The 19,876-nt window shown below is 37.9% G+C and overlaps 1 protein-coding gene and 1 long non-coding RNA gene across 43 annotated transcripts in view; one reads left to right on the top strand and one right to left on the bottom strand.

Moving 5' to 3' along the window:
- Nucleotides 1-19,876, bottom strand: part of CAST (calpastatin) — a 109,582-nt gene that overhangs the window by 8,828 nt on the left and 80,878 nt on the right. For 16 of the 42 annotated variants that reach the window (XM_045499100.1, XM_045499131.1, XM_045498996.1 and 13 more), the window contains 11 exons: nucleotides 19,437-19,520; nucleotides 18,520-18,567; nucleotides 17,392-17,487; nucleotides 15,653-15,748; nucleotides 11,824-11,925; nucleotides 11,222-11,305; nucleotides 9,538-9,588; nucleotides 9,293-9,364; nucleotides 3,256-3,351; nucleotides 1,468-1,575; nucleotides 105-194 (listed from right to left, as the gene is read on the bottom strand). In XM_045499100.1, coding sequence (XP_045355056.1) covers nucleotides 105-194; nucleotides 1,468-1,575; nucleotides 3,256-3,351; nucleotides 9,293-9,364; nucleotides 9,538-9,588; nucleotides 11,222-11,305; nucleotides 11,824-11,925; nucleotides 15,653-15,748; nucleotides 17,392-17,487; nucleotides 18,520-18,567; nucleotides 19,437-19,520 — 927 coding nt within the window. The remainder of the gene's footprint in view (nucleotides 1-104; nucleotides 195-1,467; nucleotides 1,576-3,255; nucleotides 3,352-9,292; nucleotides 9,365-9,537; nucleotides 9,589-11,221; nucleotides 11,306-11,823; nucleotides 11,926-15,652; nucleotides 15,749-17,391; nucleotides 17,488-18,519; nucleotides 18,568-19,436; nucleotides 19,521-19,876) is intronic. The other 26 variants (XM_045499088.1, XM_045498976.1, XM_045499018.1 and 23 more) reach the window with 3 other exon arrangements.
- On the top strand, nucleotides 8,515-9,398 carry LOC123608813. The gene is made up of 2 exons (XR_006717462.1): nucleotides 8,515-8,603; nucleotides 9,261-9,398. It is a non-coding gene; the product is annotated as an uncharacterized LOC123608813 (long non-coding RNA).

Genomic DNA, 19,876 nt, shown 5'->3' with positions numbered 1-19,876 from the left:
TATGCTATTGTTAAAGTGCACCTCCTATTCATTTCAACTTATATCTGAATTTAAGAAGCTTTGTGATATATATCCAACCTAGACATTTGCCTTCATTTATTTACCTCATCATTATCCAGGAGGTGTCTATATTCAGGGGGGATGGTGTCATCTCTTTCTCCCAGCTTGTCTCTATGTTCAGCTTTAGCTTTTTCCTGCAAACATGGAATAGATACAATATTTTCTCCTTCACTTACACAACACTTGTAGCACTCAGTGTTTATTGTACTTTACTGAGGCAAAACAGAATTTTTATTTTCCAAGTAACAACAAAGCAGATGACTTCCAACAGACTTCAACAATAGTTGATGGAAAACAAAGTAAACTCAGGTGCTTCTTTAGGTCAATCCACACCTAGATTGTGTGAGTTTCTACCTTGTATTTTAAAATAAATGATGAAATATTTATCCTTAGAAACGATGAAAAGAGATAAAGCCCAATGGTATAAACTATCTTTTGTCTTTATGTGAATTTCACTTTTTAAATAAAAAGATCAAGTCTTCGGACCTTGATATTTAGAGGTAAAATACTTACAACTTGGACATGCATGAGCAAACCTTGAGGGGCCAGCACAAGCAGCAAATGGCATAGCAGGGAGTACATTTAACCCTCCCCGAATCCTCACCTGACTGGGGCGTGTCTGGAACTGGTTCAGTGACATTCACTCCCCACCCCCCAGCCACCAGTAGGAGAGAACAGGCTTTATTTTTCTGCATCATTATCATTTCATTTTTCAAATACAGGTGAAGTTCACATCAATATTCCTGTAACACTGGTGGAATTAAGACTTCAGGATCCTTTGAAATGCCCTGGGACATTCTGGGACATGGATTTGGGTGGCTAGTTACTTCCAGGTTTCAAGGTGAAGGGGTCATTTAGTACTGTATATTGTTAGGCAGGAATAAGCATTTACTCTTGTTCTAGAAGGTGGGTGGGGCTAACAGTGTGTGCCTTGCTGACATGCCTCTCCTGGCTTAGCGCTTCATTTGGGGGTTTGCATGCAGTGTTAATGGTGGCTCAGGAGGCTGATAGGGAAAACTCTGGCAATTAGGGGACCTCTGCCCTTACATGGACCAAATAGGTCATCCTAAAAATGCCATACACCTGATATATACTTATTACCAGATAAAACTAAGAAAAGTTAATGTGGGAAGAGAATGAAATTAAAGTAGAGCAGCACTTCTCCATCATAACTAAGTGTGGTCTCGCTAACAGGACATGTGCCTGAACCTGTGCACTCGCATAGTCCTCACTGAGGAAATAAATACAACAGACTATAGAGAAGGAAAAAATGAGACTTAAGTCATTCAACTGTTCACTGAAATGCCAGATGTTTTGTTTTTTTGTTTTTCCTTTTATGTGCAGTGTAGGATATTCTATGCTTTAAACTTTAAATTTCACTTATTAGTATATACATATTTTTTTTACCTTGACCTTATCCTCTATTGGTTTGTTCTCATCTGGATCAGGCTGCCTTTGTCCTAGACTGTCAGAAAGTTGATCCAAGGCATCGTCCAGTTCCTTGTTGTCGCCCTGCTAAAAAGTCAATCTGAATTAGTCGCTGGCTAGCAAAATCAGGTCACCTACTGGAATGTGGGCCTTCCATGGCCAATAACACCTCCATCAACTCATGAGACTTTGACCAAGGAGATGGGTAGAGTCGTGAAAGGTGGCCCTTGGGTAGAGCTCCTTCTCCCTAATCTCTCCTTCTCCACACTTCCACTTGAATCCCAGATGCCTTTCTTTTCTTAAAAAAAAAAAAAAAAAAAAAAAAAAAAATAGGCTCCTCCAAAAAATAGGGGGTTCCCGGTCTGATTTGTTGGAAAATGTGCCTTATGATGCATTCAGTGTATGCAACACAACTGGTGACAGTTAATGTCCCTAGGAAAAAAAAATACATGAATTACGGTAGCTTTTTTTATTCATTATTCACCTGTATTCATTTAAGTAAAGATAAAGATGTACACCTAGTTTGAGTGATATCTTTGGGTAGAACATGAACTGAAATTAGACTTTCCAATGGGAAAAGTGATGGGAAAGGTGTTCTAAAACATACTTGCGAAAGGCATACAGGCTTTGGATTGCAGATGTTGACCAATCGCCTCACCCAAGGCAGAACCCCTCACCTCAGGATTAGGAGCTGAAGCGTAACTGGCAGCCTGAATTAATAATGATTCTTCCTTTCTGTGCACAGGCACATTCATCATTGTGAACACACATACACACACATACATACACACACACACACACAGCATGTTACTGGTTTTAAGTGTTTCGTTGGAGCTCAGGATTATAGCTCTTAATGGAGGAGCTACCCACGGCTGAGTCTGGGCTTTGTCATTTGGGCCTCTGGATATTTTCAGATGATCCTGAGACTGACCCAACGGGATGAAAATTCATTCAGAATCTAAGACTACAGCACTAAGTAAGCTTTGATGCTACATCAAAAGGAAAGTAAGCGTAGCTGACTTCACTAAAGCTACTTCCTCTCCATCTAGCAAATGAGGCACTTGTTCTCAACCAAAGGAGATGGGGATCTGGTTTAGGGCGATCTCTTTGATGTGCTGCGGTCTCCTCGCCTCGATAGTGTATAATTTGGTACTGCACAGAAAATTAATCAAGGAAGTCTGGGAAAGCTTTGGTCCCACAGCCTCGCCTCAGGACATGTAAATAATTAAAACAATATTGATGCTGAGGTTTTCGTATTGCTAACATGAAAAGGACAACGTTTTACTGGTGTGAATGAATGGGAGGAAAACTGCTCTTCCATGACATGCTTGAATTTTGGGGAGAAGCGGCTCGAACACTGAGCAATTCCATAGAATAAACTTGAGGTTAAATAATAGGTAGTATTTATAGCATGTGTCAGGAAAAATCTAAAGGAGGAGAAAATAATCAGGAAAGCTAAAGGATTTTTTTAAATCTAATAATTCAAATAAATGTGCAATGCACACTACTGCTCTTTCAATTCTAATAAAGTAGCAATAATATTAAGTTCCAGGAAAGTGTGTGAAATATTTCATAAACACTCTTTCATTTAATTATTTCAGATATACTGTCATCTCTCCAAATGGCTAGTCTTACACCTCTTCTAAAACAGAAAGTGCTTTATCTTCTCAACAATTTTGTTTATTTTCATTTACTCTATGGCAAGGGTCCTATTTTCTTCCTTATTTTGTTGTTGTTGCTGCAAAAATATATTTCTATGTTGCTTACCACATGAGGGGGCGGGCCAGCAGAGTATGTGGTTGCAGCTGGGGTTTGGGAAACCACTTCAGAGATGGCAGCAGAAAGGTTAGCTTCTTCAAATTTCTTTAAAAAGAAAAAGAAAAAAAAATTATTACATACAGTATATCACACAAAACTATGCCCGCAATGCCATCGCTTAAATACAGTTTTTAATACTTTATTATTGTTTATTCTCTTCATCCAAATGGATGCCAAGTAACACATAATCTTTTGGGGGGAAGAGACAGAATCACAAGCAGGGTCCACATCCAGCACAGAGCCCACGATGAGATCATAACCTAAGCCAGAAATCAAGAGTTGGAAGCTTAACCCACTGAGCCACCCAGGTGCTCCTCAAAGTAACAAGTAATCTTAATTTTTATTCTATTTCCTCCTCCATAGTTGCAGTTTACACAATCTCCTGATTTCCTATTTATTATTCCAAATGTTCAAAAATCTCATAACGACTTAAGAGTTTCATGGTTTATTTACATGTTCTTTGGTGTACATTTAGGTTGTTTGCAATTTCTCAGCTTTCTTCTTTGTTAATTACTCTGTAGGAGTTCTACCAGTGGTTCTTTTTCTGGTGCTGCCTACATTCCACCAGACTGCCCCCTCCACAGTTGCTAGAAAGTATAAAGCTAAAAGCAATGAATTAAGCATGCTTGTTTTCCATGGCCTTCCTTGCCTCAATTAGATATTTGTTACATATTTTTAATTTTGATATGAGATGGATAATGATGTACAAATGTTGCTTTATACTTGTTATATGGTGTGAGGTTTGTTTTATTATTTTTTCTTAATGTTAAATAGCATATTATTCCAGAATCTTTCTGAGATTATAATTCATTCTCCTTTTAAAAATATACTAAATCTTTTATGTTCATTTCTTGATTTTTCCCATTGAATTACAGCTTTGTTTTCTGATTCAGAATTGAATTGATCATTATCATGTAAATCAATCCCTGCATTTAGTTGGGTTAATCTTTCCTAGAAATATTGAAAAATGGTTTTCAGTATTTTTTCATGTTTTTATGTCTTTGCTTTTCAAACATATTTTAGAATAATTTTACTGGGCTATACAAAGTACCTTATTGCTATTTTAATTTAAAAAATAACTTATAAGATAACTAGAAAGAATTGTCATGACTCTTTTCAGACACTGAGTCAGACTGTCTTAGATATTTTAATTTTTTCATATTCTAACTTTTCTGTTCATTTCTTGTATTGCTCTTTTCTTTACATGTCTGACATCTCATTTTAATTGTATTTTCTAATCTGTTACTGATGTACACAGCATACACAATGTTAACTACATATGTGCTCTCTACAACTAGGAATATCTGCAAATACACAAATGTTCCTTTTTAATACTTGTCATTTCTTTTTCATGTGTTGTTAATGACTGTTCATACAACATTAAGCAGAAAAGATAATAGAAATTTTTATACTGTGTTTTTAAAGGAAATGCTTCTAGCTTAACTCCAAATATTTGATTCTTGAAATTAAATAGATACTCTTTAATACATTAAAGGATTGTCTACTTTTGAAAGGTGACATTTGAAATACATCTTCTGTATGGATGTAATTGATTATTCTTATTTGATACACTACTATGCTATATAAATTCTAATATTAAATAAATATTTAATTTCTGACTGATAATTATTCCTTTAATAATTGTATATTATCTTTGTTAAACATTATACATCTACAGATTTAAGTGACTTTAGTTAAAAATGCTATATTGATCAAGTTTTAAGATTAGGACCATCATTATTTGTAGAAGCAACTATGTAAGCCATATTTTTGAAGATATGGTTATATCACATGAGACCAACTGCTGTTAAACACTTAAGAGTCAATTTTAAACTTCTCTTGGAAGCAAAGTTTGAAAACGGTTCTATTGTCTTCAGTTTTTCTTTTGCTTAGATTCTATGAATTGTGTTTTACATTTTGTTTTAAAAAACTATTGTACATATTGGTTTTTGATCATTTAAATTTAAAATTTTAATTTTACTGGTAACTTTTCTCTTATTTCTGCCAATGTTTTATAAAATGTTAGTCATTCATAAAAACCAACTGTTGGCTATAAATGATTAATTTGATTCTTACATTGATTTATGCTATTTTAATAAGATTTTTTTTTTCTCTTTTACATTTGTTGGTATCTTAAAAAATTTTAGTTATTTCAAATCAAGCAACTATGAGCCATTTTAGTCTCAGGCTGCTATTTTCTTTTTTCTTTTATTTAATTTTAAATTTATTTATTTAAATTCAAGTTAGTTAACATACACTTAACTGGTTTCAGGACTACAACCCAGTGACTCATCAGTTACATATGTGCTCATTCCAACAATGGCCTTCCTTAATGCCCATCACCCATTTAGCCCATCCCCCCCCAACCTCCCCTCCAGCAACCCTCAGTTTGTTCTCTGTGTTTAAGAATCACATATAGTTTGCCTACCTCTTTGTTTTTATCTTATTTTACTTTTCCTTCCCTTCCCCAATGTTCATCTGTTGTTTCTTAAATTCCACATATGAGTGAAATCATGTGATTTGTCTTGCTCTAATTTTGCTTAGCATAATACACTCTAGTTCCATCCATGTTGTTGCAAACAGCAAGATTTCATTCTTTCTGATGACTGAGTTATATTCCACTGAATACATATACTACCTCTTCTTTATCCATTCATTAGTCAGTGGACATTTGTACTCATTCCATAATTTGGCTATTGTTGATTGTCTTGCTAGAAACACTGGGGTGCATGTGCCCCTCCAAATCATCATTTTTGTATCCTTTAAATAAATACCTAGTAGTGGAACTCCTGGATTGTACGGTAATTCTATTTTTAATTTTTTGAGGAACCTCCATGCTGTCTTCCAGAGCGGCTGCACCAGTTTGCATTCCCACCAACAGTGCAAGAGGGTTCCCCTTTCTCCACATCCTTGCCAACATCTGTTGTTTCTGGAGTTAATTTTAGCCATTCTGACAGGTGTGAAATGGTATCTCACTGTGGTTTTGATTTGTATTTCTCTGTTGATGAGTGATGTTGGGTATCTTTTCATGTGTCTGTTAGCCATCTGGATGTTTTCTTTGGAAAAGTGTCTATTCATGTCTTCTGCCCATTTCTTTACTGGATTGTTTTGGGGGTGATAAGTTTGATAACTTCTTTATAGACTTTCGATACTAACCCTTATCTGATATGTCATTTGCAAATATCTTCTCCCATTCCATCAGTTGCCTTTTAGTTTTGCTGATTGTTTCCTTCGCTGTGCAGAAGCTTTTTATCTTGATGAGATCCCAATAGTTCATTTTTGCTTTTGTTTTCCTTGCCTCTGTAGACATGTCTAGTAAGAAGCTGCTGCAGCTGAGGTCAAAGTGGTTGCTGTCTGTTTTCTCCTGTAGAATTTTGGTGGTTTCCTGTCTCACATTTAGGTCTTTTATCCATTTGGAATTTATTTTTGTGAGTGGTGTAAGAAAGTGGTCCACTTTCATTCTTCTGCATGTCACTGTCCAGTTTTCCCAGCACCATTTGCTGAAGAGACATGTTTCCATTGGATACTCTTTCCTGCTTTTTCAAAGACCAGTTGGCTATACCTGTGTGGGTCCATTTCTGGGTTCTCTATTCTGTTCCATTGATGTATGTGTCTGTTTTTGTGCTAGTCCCATAATGTCTTGATGATTACAGCTTTGTAATCAGGCTGCTATTTTCATCTCCTACTTAACCTGCTTGCTACTTTCTTTTGGGTGGTTAGTTTATAATATCTTATTTAAGTGTAAAATAATAGCTTATTTATAATAATAGTTTTATAATAGCTTAAATTTGAAATTTAAAATCCAATAAACATTTGGTTAGTCAGATTTCTCTTCCTCTATTATTAAGACATTTATGATAATAAATGTATCTCATGAATACTGCTTTGGTTGCTTATCAAATTTTTTTAAATATATTTATTTTAAATGTTGTATTCTCTTATTTGTATGAGAGTGGGAGAAGGGCAGAGAGAGGGAGAGAGAGAATTTTAAGCAGGCTCCTTGTTGTCAGCACAGAGCCTGATGGGGGGTGGGTGGACTCGATCTCACGAATCATGAGATCATGACGTGAGCAGAAAATCAAGAGTCGGATGCTTAAAAATTGAGCTATCCAGGTGCCCTGCTTATCAAAGATTTTGATTTGCAAATGTCTTATCCTTGATTTTTCAAACAGTCTATTCTGAATTTACTCCTTGATCTCACTGATAGTGGAATGTTTTTAAAATTCTCTTTTTAAGTAAAATTTCTACTTTATTGTGATCAAAGAACATGGTATGTATAGCAGGCACACCTTTATATTTGAAGATTAATTATGAGTCAGAATATGATGACTTTTCCTACAAAGTTCTTGGGACTTTCCCCCAAATAATTTTCTACTTTGGCCATTTGACTTACTGTAATTGGTTATTTCTACTTTATTAACTACAGACACTAACAATTTTTCCCTTTGCGAGATTAATTTTCTAAGCTAGAATTTTTTTTAAAAAATGGTTGTTTTGGGGCACCTGATGGCTCAGTCGGCTAAGCATCCGACTTTGGCTCTGGTAATGATCTTGCAGTTTGTGGGTTCGAGCCCCAAGTCGGGCTCGGTGCTAAAAGCTTAGAGCCTCGGGGCGCCTGGGTGGCGCAGTCGGTTAAGCGTCCGACTTCAGCCAGGTCACGATCTCGCGGTCCGTGAGTTCGAGCCCCGCGTCAGGCTCGGGGCTGATGGCTCAGAGCCTGGAGCCTGTTTCCGATTCTGTGTCTCCCTCTCTCTCTGCCCCTCCCCCGTTCATACTCTGTCTCTCTCTGTCCCAAAAATAAATAAACGTTGAAAAAAAAAATTTTTTTTAAAGCTTAGAGCCTGGAGCCTGCTTTATATTCTGTGTCTCCCTCTCTCTCTCTCTCTCAAAAAAAAAAATAAAATAAACATAAAAAATGTTTATCTCTAGTCATGTCACTGCTATGCATCTTCTTGGGTGGGGATATAAAGGATATAAAGTCACTGTTACATTTTCTTTGAATTTCTAAAAGAAAAAAAACCCTATAATAATAATAATACAGATGGTATAAGAAAGGAAATTAAGGCATTGGATCCCTCTAATTTGTTCTTATGTTTTGCATCACTGTAATGATAAGATTCCATATTCTGAGGATACTGCTCACTTTATATTCTTCCCTAAATTAGGACTCAAGAGCCTCTCTATAATATAAGCTGTTTGTATGGAGGAGGAAGAGTGGAAGGTCATGGAATGGGGTGACTCAACTGCGTGGGCATGGTGTTTTCATAGGGGTATTATGAGGACTCTATTACTAACTGGTTAGTAATACCTTCTTTGACAGGCTTATTGCTTCAGAGTCCAAAAACTTTGAGCAACTCCAACGAATCATTATTTCTTCTAGTTGCTACTCATTCTGCTTCTCAACTAATGTATGTTCTGTGACACTGTCCACATAAGAACCTTGTAAACAGATAACCCCAATCCCACACACACAAAAAAGGTCTGGAGTTATTTAAGTGTGGGCACTCCAACAGACTTACATTTGCATATAAATAAACCATAAAAATCCTGTAGTAGAGAAACCTGCTTACCATTACCCAACATTTCCTAAAATTTCTAGTAATAGAATTCTCTTTGAGGAATTATCTATTCTACCCAGAGCTAAGTTTTCCTATGAGGTAATTATGGAAAATGATAAATTGTAAAAATATTAACAAGTAAAGTTATTTGAGACATACCTTTGGATAAACTCAAATTTTAAATTCTCTTTTCATAGGTGTACTTGATAGAGTATGTGCTCATTGGTTCAATTAGTTACAATGTTGCAAATGTACACTGTGCTGGTACACTTTGAGGACACAACACATTTCTAATGGCTACAATGGGTTGAAAGCCTTTAATTTTATGATTATTTCCTCGCCTCCAAAGTCAGATTCTAAGTCACTAGTTTCCGTTTCTTTCTGCCACCCTAAAAGCAAGGAAATAAAATCAGGAGTTTCAGACTTACAAGAGATGAAGAGTTTGGGGAACCAGCAAAGTCCTTAGACAAAGCATCAAGAAGGAAGTCGTCAGTCACGGGCTGCAAGAACCAAAAAATACATCAACAAACACCACCTCAACTGTTTCCTCATTATTCAAATGATGTCACTATTTACTGCCAATCGACTTATTAAAAAGAAAGCTATCCCGTTCCAGAATTAACAATCAGGGCCAGATGAGAAAGATCTACTCAGAGAAAAGTGGCTTGCTTACTGGAAGTGATTCCTTGGGCTCTTTTGGCAGGAGGGGTTTTCCATCTTTATCCTATTCAGAAGAGAAAACCATGGCATTAAATCATTTCCCGTGATTTATCCTGTGGGATTTATCACAAATATGAACGCTTTTAAACACTGTAAGGGGTCTACAGGTCATACCTGACATTGTGCATTATAAATTAGATTCATCGCTTCAGGAAAAACATTCTCTCATCAGAGAATATGTTCTAATTAGTTCATTCCAACCAACAGCTCAGGCATTCCCTAGGCGTGGGGCTAAAAAATGAAGTAGGCAAGGCTTGTGACCTCAGAAGCCTATGAACTAGTGCAGCAGAGAAACATGCAAATAGTTGAAGTAGTGTGGCACAAGGTTCTGTGACAGGGCACTTACAGGACACGAAGGGAGCAAAGGGATGCACCCCTCACCTGTGTGGGGGATGGGCTTTGCAAATGTTGCCTGAAAAAAGCTGGCTAAACTTTACAGCCAATATATTCAACATTATCCATTGAGGAATACTACTTGGCAATGAGAAAGAATGAAATCTGGCCATCTGTAGCAACGTGGATGGAACTGGAGAGTGTTATGCTAAGTGAAATAAGTCAGGCAGAGAAGGACAGATACCATATATTTTCACTCATATGTGGACCCTGAGAAACTTAAGACCAGCGGGGAGTGGAAGGGGGTGAAAGTTACAGACATGGAAGAAGGCAAACCATAAGAGACTCTTAAACACTGAAAACAAACTGAGGGTTGATGGGAGGTGGGAGGGAGGGAAAGTGGGTGATGGGCATTTGAGGAGGGCACCTGTTGGGATGAACACTAGGTGTTGTATGGAAACCAATCTGACAATAAATTATATAAAAAAAAAACAAGACAAACAAACAAAACATTATCCATTGATTCGGTGCCACACCCTGCAGTAAGCACTTAGGAATAGCACAGAAAGTAGGACAGACAAAATTCCTGCCCCGGGAAGCTCATCCTTATGGCTCAGACGATGCCAAGTTTCAGATGACTCTAAGTGCCACTTCTGAGAAACAGGACAGAATCATTAAAGCATCTTTTAGTAAAGAAAAATTTATAAATGAATGGTAAATCCCATTAATCCACATATACAAAAATAGGCGCAAGGCTACATATGTATGTAGCTGTATATAAATGCATATAAATGTATGTACGTTTAGGTGAATATTCTCTTGAGCAGTGGTATCTCATGAAGATGACTGACATTGGTTCTACTGTCCACGTGTGCCCCTGTTCAAGTGGTTGTACTTCAATGACTACCCTCCGTGTCACTAGCTGTGTACAATCTCTACTTTCAAAATAAAGGAAACAGAACAACTATCCTTCCACTCAATGTTAAACAGGCTTTCTTACTTTTTCAATGTGTATCTAAGAGTTGGAAATTTTTCTTCACAGGAAATAGTTATTCCTCATTTTGGTTTTTCCTAGTTATATAAAGGCTTTCTAAGTTTTTCTTTGCTTCTGGTATTGTAACAAAGCAGGTATTACATGGCAAAAAATTAGGTAGCTTAGGCATTAGATTTTTTTCACTTAAGTTTTAAGGGAAAAACTATCACTTAAAAACAAAATCTTTATATTCTGGGCCTGTTTCCATGTCCCTTCTTTATGTTTATAAAATTCAGTAGTAACTAAAATAAAACAGAAAAACACTGTTCACCTTGACGTCTTCTAATCTGTAATCAGGAGGAATTGTTTCTTCTTTTTCACCAAGTTTTTCACGATCCTCTTCTTTGGCTTTCTCCTGAATAAAAATTATACCATTCTCATTATTAATATATCCCCGCAAAGTGGATGTCTAAGTGCCTACATTTGAGGGAAATAACTCCAGTGTTAGATTAGAACATATGTATGGCCTTATGTGTAGAGTTCCTACAGCAACTCTACACATCTTTCACACCCTCCCCTACTTGAGCCGGCTCAGACAGCACCACTATGCCGGCTGGGCTAAAAAGCAACGAAAAGGAGGGTGGACAGCTGCCTCTTCTCTCAGGACTCCTCGGCAGTGGAAATGCACATGGCCAAGGTGAGATTCAGAGATTATGTGCATGTTCTCCATCCACTGCTGTAGCAAAACACTGATGCTTTACTCAGGTTTAGATTGTCAAACAGGATATGCTCCATAAATAGATAAAGCCAGCTCGTCATGTGTTGTAGGAAATTAAAAAAAAAAAAAAAAAAAAAAAAAAGATGACTAACTTGCTTGGGGAGTGAGGAACATCAATCACAGCTACTTTCAAGAAGTGACTGAGCTGCTATTACCTTGACTTTATCTTCCACAGGCTTTCCATCTTCTGGATCTGCTTCCTTTTTCCCCAGGCTACCAGCCAAGGCTTCTACAGCATCATCTGGCACCATGCCTTTCTAAAAGCATATTTGTGGATACACTAAGAAGGCAGTTAATCACTCCTTTTAAAAAAGACTACAACAAACAATTCAGAAGGGCATATCCTTATTTCAGGCTTGGATAAGAAACACAGTCATCTTTTAGTAATTTGAATTACCAACTGAATTGGAATCTATGTTTAGGGGCGCCTGGGTAGCTCGGTCAGTTAAGCCCCAACTGTTGAATTCAGCTCAGGTCATGATCTCACGGTTTGTGAGCTCGAGCCCCTCGTCAGGCTTCGAGCTGATGGCGAGGAACCTGCTTGGGATTCTCTCTCTCTCCTCCTTTCTTTCTGCCCCTCCCCCGTGCTTGCTCTCTCTCAAAATAAATTAAGTACACTTAAAAAACATCTTTAGAATATATGTTTGAAAAACCTAAAATGTTAAAAACTAGACCAGATTTCTTATATTAAGTGGGTACAACATATATTGACATGGAGAAACTTACATAATCTAACCCAGTTCTTGGTTTGGAAATAAGGAAGACAATGGGATGAATATACCTCAAACAAGTGGAAAGCCAGCAAAGAAGTGACCTGTATGGTAATCATTCTAGAGATGGTGCAGGAAAGATTTTCAGGCCTATCAGAGGACATTCCTCTCAAAGCTTTGTGAAATAAGCCTGGCCCATCCCAGAGGTGGTGGCTCGGGCAGAGCCTCGGCCAAGATACAGAAGTTTGTGTTCTTTACCAGGCTTCTACTGGCCAAAGTGGATTCGTGCTGATTCAGGTGACTGTGGCTGGCTAACCTGAGAGGCACGATGGGAACTGTCTACCTGGGGTCCCAGTGTTCAAAAGGAAATGTGCTCCCTTGTGATACAGTGAGCTCTAGCCATGCTGGTTATTAAAATGAAACTGAGTGAAGACAACATGAATGATATAAAGGGAAAATAAAGGAGAAACTATGTTTGGGCTAAAAGATAGGACTTGATTTGACTTTTTCCAAATCACAGGTCAAGATCCACACATTAGTGGTTCATAAAATCAACAGTTCACGGGCAGGACTTTTTTTTTTTTTCTTAATTTTTAAAGTTTATTTTGAGACAGAGACAGTGTGGGCAGGGGAGAGGCAGAGAGAGAAGGAGACAGAGAATCCCAAGCAGCATCTACACCATCAGTGTAGAGGAGCCCGACATGGGTCTTGAACCCACGAAACCGTGAGATCATGACCTTAGCTGAAACCAAGAGTCAGATGCTTAACCAACTAAACAACCCAGGTGCCCCAGGACTTTTTTTAATGAAAGAATAGAAAATAGAATGCATCATACATAACAAGAGTAAGTACTTCTAATTAAGCTGTTTTTTTCTATTATATAGATACTGGGTTGAAATATGAATGAATTTCTTATTGCTGTTCTTGGTTAAAGTGGGAAAGCTTCTGAATTAAAGTCTCAAAGTTTATTCTTATAAAATTCTATGACCTCACATAGAATACATATCTGAATATTAGAGTAAAAATGTCTTTCTGTTTTATATGGCTTAACCAACAATGTAAGTAAGAAAAGTTTTTCTGCTAAGTTGCACTGCAAAAAGATCAATGAGGAAATGGAACCTGAGTGGAAGGTGATTTATCACCATCTGGTGGTTGGACACTGCATAGATTTTATTCCCAGGAGCTGCAAAACTCCCTGATGTATATCTAATTTGTTTGGGATTCTATCTAAAGTGCAATAGTTGCAGTGACCAAAGTCTTAACCAAGCAATCAGAATTGCTAGCTGATCTAAGACATGTCCTCATACTTCACTTCTGTTTTCTCCTACTCTCTGCTGTAGAATCTATGGAAACTACTACTTCCTGTTAAGCCTGTTTCCCTTGGTTTAAGAATTAAACCAAACAGAGCAAAGCTAGGGTACACAGCATTTTTAAGAGCAAAGGAATCGGGAAATAGGACTAGGGCCTGCAACTTCTATTTCTGTAGTATTTTATGTTGTCAAATTCACAACTAGTATTCAGGTTTCTGGATGTCCTTAACAAGCTTTATATGAACAAGAACTGTGCAGGCACACATTAGGCTCCTTTTTCTGCTTGGTTTTCTTTTGCTCACTAATCTTCAAGCCCTTCTTGGGCCCTCTGACCTTTGTCACACTCCACAGCTATTCTTGTGGCTCTCATGGGTATCCCAATTACAGAAATGCCAACCAACTTCAGTAATGGTAATCTCAGCAACCATGGTCAGCGGAGCTGACAGAACAGAAGCCCAGAAAAGATCATCAGAGAATGGGAAACGCAGAGCCCTTTTCTGTGCACTAAACATCCAGTGCTCGACTTGCTATAGTCAGGGTAAAGTTGGAAAGGAATGAACCCTCAAAGGCCCTGGCAATCACCTGGAGCACAAGAGGCAGAGGATACATACATGTTTAGGTCACAGAGTTCTGCTCTGGAATGTTGGCTATTGTCTTTTTGATTCCACTCATTGCCTCTGTTCTTCCTTCCTTCACTGTCTTGCCCCACATACTCTCCTCCTCTCCAATTCTTTATCACCGTGCCTGTGGCTTAATTCCCACAATGTGAAAGTTCTAGAGTGTACCCAGAGACCTCAAAAAGAGGTTGAGTCCTGTGTAAGGCACGAGGGAGACCCTGGACTTTGAGGGGATTTTCACTTGGCACCAAAAATGTCCCTGGCAGGAAGCAGCCATATCAGGGCACCCAGGACACACGTCCTAGAACTTCTCCACCCTCTTTTTTCAAACAACTAAATGCACTAAACCCAAGCACACCAAGTCCTCTGGGCTGGCCTGTCCTTGGTTCACTGTTCTCCCCAGGAAAACAGTGCTGTTCCCACTTCCCAGTGTAATCTTGCCCTCCCTCTGTGAGTATTTCCTAATTCCTCCTGGGGGCGGGTCCCTTCGCCCATGTTCCCCCTGCCCTTTTTCCATATGAGAATGATCAAATTCTACTGTAAAGCTTGAGATCTGGCCATCTATCCATGCTAGATGCTAAAGTGGCTAAGAGCAGAAGCCTTATCACTTATCTCACCCAGGCTCTGAAAAGTTAAATGGATTGCTCAAGGTCAACTCAAAGCTTCATTTCCCTCATCTATAACAGAGAGATGATCAGAACAGGGTTCATAATGTCCTTGTGAAACTTTAATAAGATATTGCAAAGCATCCAGAACAACTTAGCTATTCACTAGGTCTGTAGTAATAAAGCACAGTCCCATCAGCTGTTACTCTGAGTCAGATTCTACCTGCTAACAGAAACAAAGCCCACTGAACTCAAAAAGATTCAACTACTTAATTACCATACTTCATACAAAAGTTAGAGCCAAGAAGAAAAGGGAAACGAACTGAGTTAACCTTCCTTCAGTTGGGAGTGGGGAGAAGTCATGATGATATTGGTGTAGATTATTCCTTTAGGAGAGCCAACAAAAGGTACCATCAGGCTATCTGTGGAACTCCCAATAGGCTCAAAAGATATAGGAAAGTGAAAGAGCAAGATTATCCACCACAGCTGAGGAACCAGTAAGAATTTCAGAAGGTGAAAAAAAAAAAACAACACAGCCTGTAGAAGTTTAATGAAAAACTTAAATCTAGCTTAAATTTGGAGGATACCCTGAAGCCAAAAGAACAGTAGACCCCATAGCTCTAAAAGATTTTCTTTTTATCTTATCAGAATAAAGTGATGCGTTGGCAACACACAGTGGCAAGTGCACGGGAAAAAGAACTACTTTCCCAGGACACTGCTCAATGTCCAAGGGAACACTCACCAAGGGAGCTGGCTTGGTCGGTGTGGACAGTATAGTACACATGGAGGCTCGAGGCACAGCCTCACTCACAGGAGTCAAGGCAGCAGCCTGAGATGCCTGTGGAGAGAGGCAAGTACAAGGAAGAGTTTTTAGAAATATCTGGTTGGTAAGACTGAACAATAAGGGACCAACGACACACTCTGCTATATTATATGCTGTGAGCATGACTTTCTCAAATGCCTAAGGATTGCTAAATAGTGAATAAATCGCAGGTTCAAACTCTTCTACCATTATTTCAACTTGGTTTTACCTCTTACCTTAGGTAGGTTACTTAAACTCTGAGACTCAGTTTCACATCTGGAAAATGAGAACAATGACAGTACCTACATCTCAAGGGTCAACGTGAGGCTTTCAGTAAAATAAAACATGTCCAGTGCTCTGCATACTATCTAGGAACGCAGCTCAATAATATCAGCAACTATTATTATTTATATTATTTTCAGAAAATATATAACAATGATACACCAATTATAGAATGTAATGTTTTAATACAAATCCATCGTTTTTATATATTTATTATCTTATCAATTGTAAATAGGTATGTTTACAAATGCAAGGTAGTAATACTATCCCAGAGGTTCCCAAAGTATGGTCCCTGGACCAGCAGCATCAGCCTTACCAGCCTTACCATTTGTTACAAATGCAAATTCTTAGGGCTCCACCCCAAATACTATAGAAATTCTGGAGGTGGAGCCCAGCAATCTGTTTTAACAAACCCTCAGGCAATCCTGGTACTAAAATTTGAGGACCACTGTGCTATCTTATTTTATCACAAGAGTAAAATTTCAAACAAACTGGTTTTAATCCAGACATTTACTAAAAGTTATCCTACACGTAAGGTGCTCAGTAGATGGTCATTAGCAGGGCACTATCTCTTCCTTCAAGGAACTTACTATCTACTGAAAACTATGTATACACGTCAGAGGTGGAGACGAAGACAGCTAAAAGCTTCCTTATAATAAAGATCTTAATAGATATACAAAGAACAATAGAACCCCTGACATATTGTATTCTGCTTAGGTAGGTTTGGAAGGGTGGTAAGATTTGGGGAGGGAAAAGCAGGAGACAAAGGCCATACTTTAGCAAAACTTTAAAGGCCTGGCTAACATTTTAGATGATCTCGAATTAGGAGGGAAGTTTATTCTACATGGCAGGACCACATGGGAAAAGCCATGGACACATACACTCAAGCCCTTATTGTCATGGTTTAGTAATGGGAGGACACACCTTGGTAGGGAAGGAAGCCAGGGCCAGAACACGTTAGCAGGGACTTTATTTTGTGGGGAACAGGGAGCTCCTGAGGGTTGGAGCACGGGAATGATGTGACTTCCACCACGCTTGAGAAACAGTAACTCTGGCGGACATGTGGGAAGGACGGCACTAAGACTGAAGACAGAAGCCACTGCCACCATAAGGTGAGTGGTGATGACAACTCTAGTTTACAGTAGGAGGAACAGAAAGAAAAGCATGGATGTGAAGGAATGATTATAGGACTTAAATTACAAGAACATCTGGGCCAGTGTGGGAAAAGAAAGCCCATCTAGAAAAAGTTAAGATCAAAACTGCATGTAAAAAAAGATGGCATAATGGGTCTCCATCAACTGCATCATGATAAAATAGTTGGGCCTCAGATTTTTAAGATTATAGAAAAATATCTTTAAAAGCCCACAAAATAGAGACTTCTATTTTTAGAAACATACTTCTGTTTTTTTGGTTGTCTTAGATCGTTTTCCTTTACTTTTGGGCGGGTCAAAATCTTCTGAAAGTTCATCAATGAGTTCTGATTCACTTAGGGCCTGGAATATAAGAAAAACACTATATTACAAAGTGACTCTTTTTGGTTACAAGAAAGTTTTACATAGAGAATTTCCTGTTAACACGTATTAAGCCATATTTTAGGATCTAAATCCAAAATTTAATGTTTGGGGTATTTTTTTAATTTATCAATGTAAGATAAATGTTATGCAACAAGTAAGGAAAACTAAACACCGGGGTACCACAAAAATGTTCATGATTCAGTCCAAAACTTTCCTGTTAATTCAGTTTCAGAAGAATTATGTTCACATAAAACCATCTTTTCTTTCTAATGAAGATCTGTATAGTTTTTTCATATGTGACTGTTTTTCACTATTTCCTAATGAGTGCCTTCTGAATAGCTCAGGAAACACAGATCATATACTCCGTCCCTAAGACTCTGAGGGATTTTGGCAACAAAGTTCTCCCATCCCTAGTTCCTTCAGATGAAATGGTATTATTCATTTGGAGCATGTGGAAATTTTGAGCAATACCAGTCATCTACAACAGAACGGCATGTCATCTAGAAGCTGTGCCTCTGTTGGTACAGTCTGAGTTTTGAGTCCTGGTCTTGTAGTTTTTAGCTGTAAGATCTTGGGCTATTTACAGGTCTCTGCCTCTGTTTCATCACATGTAAAATGGGAAAAATCACAGCACCCCCTTCATTCAGTGAGGAGCTGACTGCTTTAGACCAAGTTAAGGCACTGTAGAATCATTAAAATATCTGATGTCATGATTATAATCAAATTCTGAAGTGCCAACAATATAATTTGAGGCATTCTTGACATCAGCTCCTAATGTGCAATGAATGTCACCTACAAACTCCCAATATTCTAGTAATAATTCATGAAGAAAATAATCATAAAAGATACGAAAAGGAGTCAGAGGTATGAGCCAAGTGTTGCTACCACAAGTTCCCCTCTCTTTACAACTAGGTTGGCATTCAAAGTCTCCACAGAGAAATCCTGTCAAAATGATCTTCAATTTATACTTTACAGTTCTTTTGCTCTTTATCAGAAAGATCATTTCCTAACCTTGGATTTTTCTTCAGGCTCTGGCAAAAGTGGTTTTCCATCTTTATCCTGTAAACAAAATTGAAAATTCATTGAAAATTAAATAGAACATTTTCTTTTCATGGCTCGTTAAGTTTCTTCTAGGGAATTCCAGGATAGGAGGAGATTTTTTTTCCCTTTATATTTTAATGATCTGTTTTTGAGTGAATTTCTTATATTTGAGTGAATAAATTTTCAGTATTTTTTAAATCAAGTATCAGAATAAACAGCTAAGCTCTAAAATAAATAAACTTAAAAAGTCTCTGTTCTCCAATCCAGGGTGAAGAGGTAGATTTCATTCCTGTAATCCTTTTTTTGTTTTTTGGAGATGACGTTTCGCAATTTAGAATATTTCTAAACTGAGGAACTTTCTATATTAGCACCTGTAAGGACAGTTTCCATATATAAGCACATAGAAGAATCAAAACATTTTCTATCATGTGTTTACGTTTAATTTTTGAAAGATAAATTACAGATATAATTACAGAAGTCCACCATCCTCACATTAAACCCAAACCACCACCAACAAACCACCCTAAGGATACTGGCAAATAGCTACACATTTATGTCTACCCCTTCAAAGATCTATGGTGCTTTTATCCATACAACGGTTACAGAAAAATTTATTCCCAAATTGTTTCTTACGCTTCAAGGTTAAGGATCTATATCACACATTGTTAATATCTGGAACACTGGGATTTGTGGGAATTTTAATGACCACACGGTTACTACTTAGGAAACAATCAACTAACTTTAAAGAACAGGAAAGAAAGGGTTCAGGGGGTTCAGTTAGTATAAGAACTGGGATAGTCATGTTCTTGAGCATCATGGGAACAGTCCCAACAGAACATGATATGAAGAAGAGCATATTCTGTTAGGTGCCATGGCTAACAGCATACCGTGGTTGGCTTTAATCTATACTCCGAAGGCACAGTTTCATCATCTTCACCACACTTTTTTAGTTTCTCTTCTTTAGCTTTTGCCTGATTAAAGTGGAGAGGGAAATAAAACACAAAACATGTGGGTAATGTAGGTAAAACAAGAGGATATCACTTTATGTACTTCATAAGTGTTGTAGAGAAAACCATATCAGATTCAAGTGTGTGTCTGTGCTTTGTAAACTACAGAGCACAAGACCATGGTAACTGGTTGGCTGTGAGGAAGACAGAAAAAAACAACAGGGCGAGGAATCCTGGAGAGGTGTCCCCGCCCTGCTCTCAGCTGCTCTATCACCTTGGGGAGCCACTTAGTCTTTCTTAAGCAGTAAAATGGGGCTACCAATAATTTTTACCTAGTCCACTGACTTGTAAGGATCACTAGAGAAAAGGAAATAAAATAT

This window comes from Leopardus geoffroyi, chromosome A1 (assembly GCF_018350155.1).
Source record: "Leopardus geoffroyi isolate Oge1 chromosome A1, O.geoffroyi_Oge1_pat1.0, whole genome shotgun sequence".
Taxonomy (NCBI): Eukaryota; Metazoa; Chordata; class Mammalia; order Carnivora; family Felidae; genus Leopardus; species Leopardus geoffroyi.
Note: the sequence above shows the minus strand (reverse complement) of the source record. Positions and strands in the feature narration are given on the sequence as shown.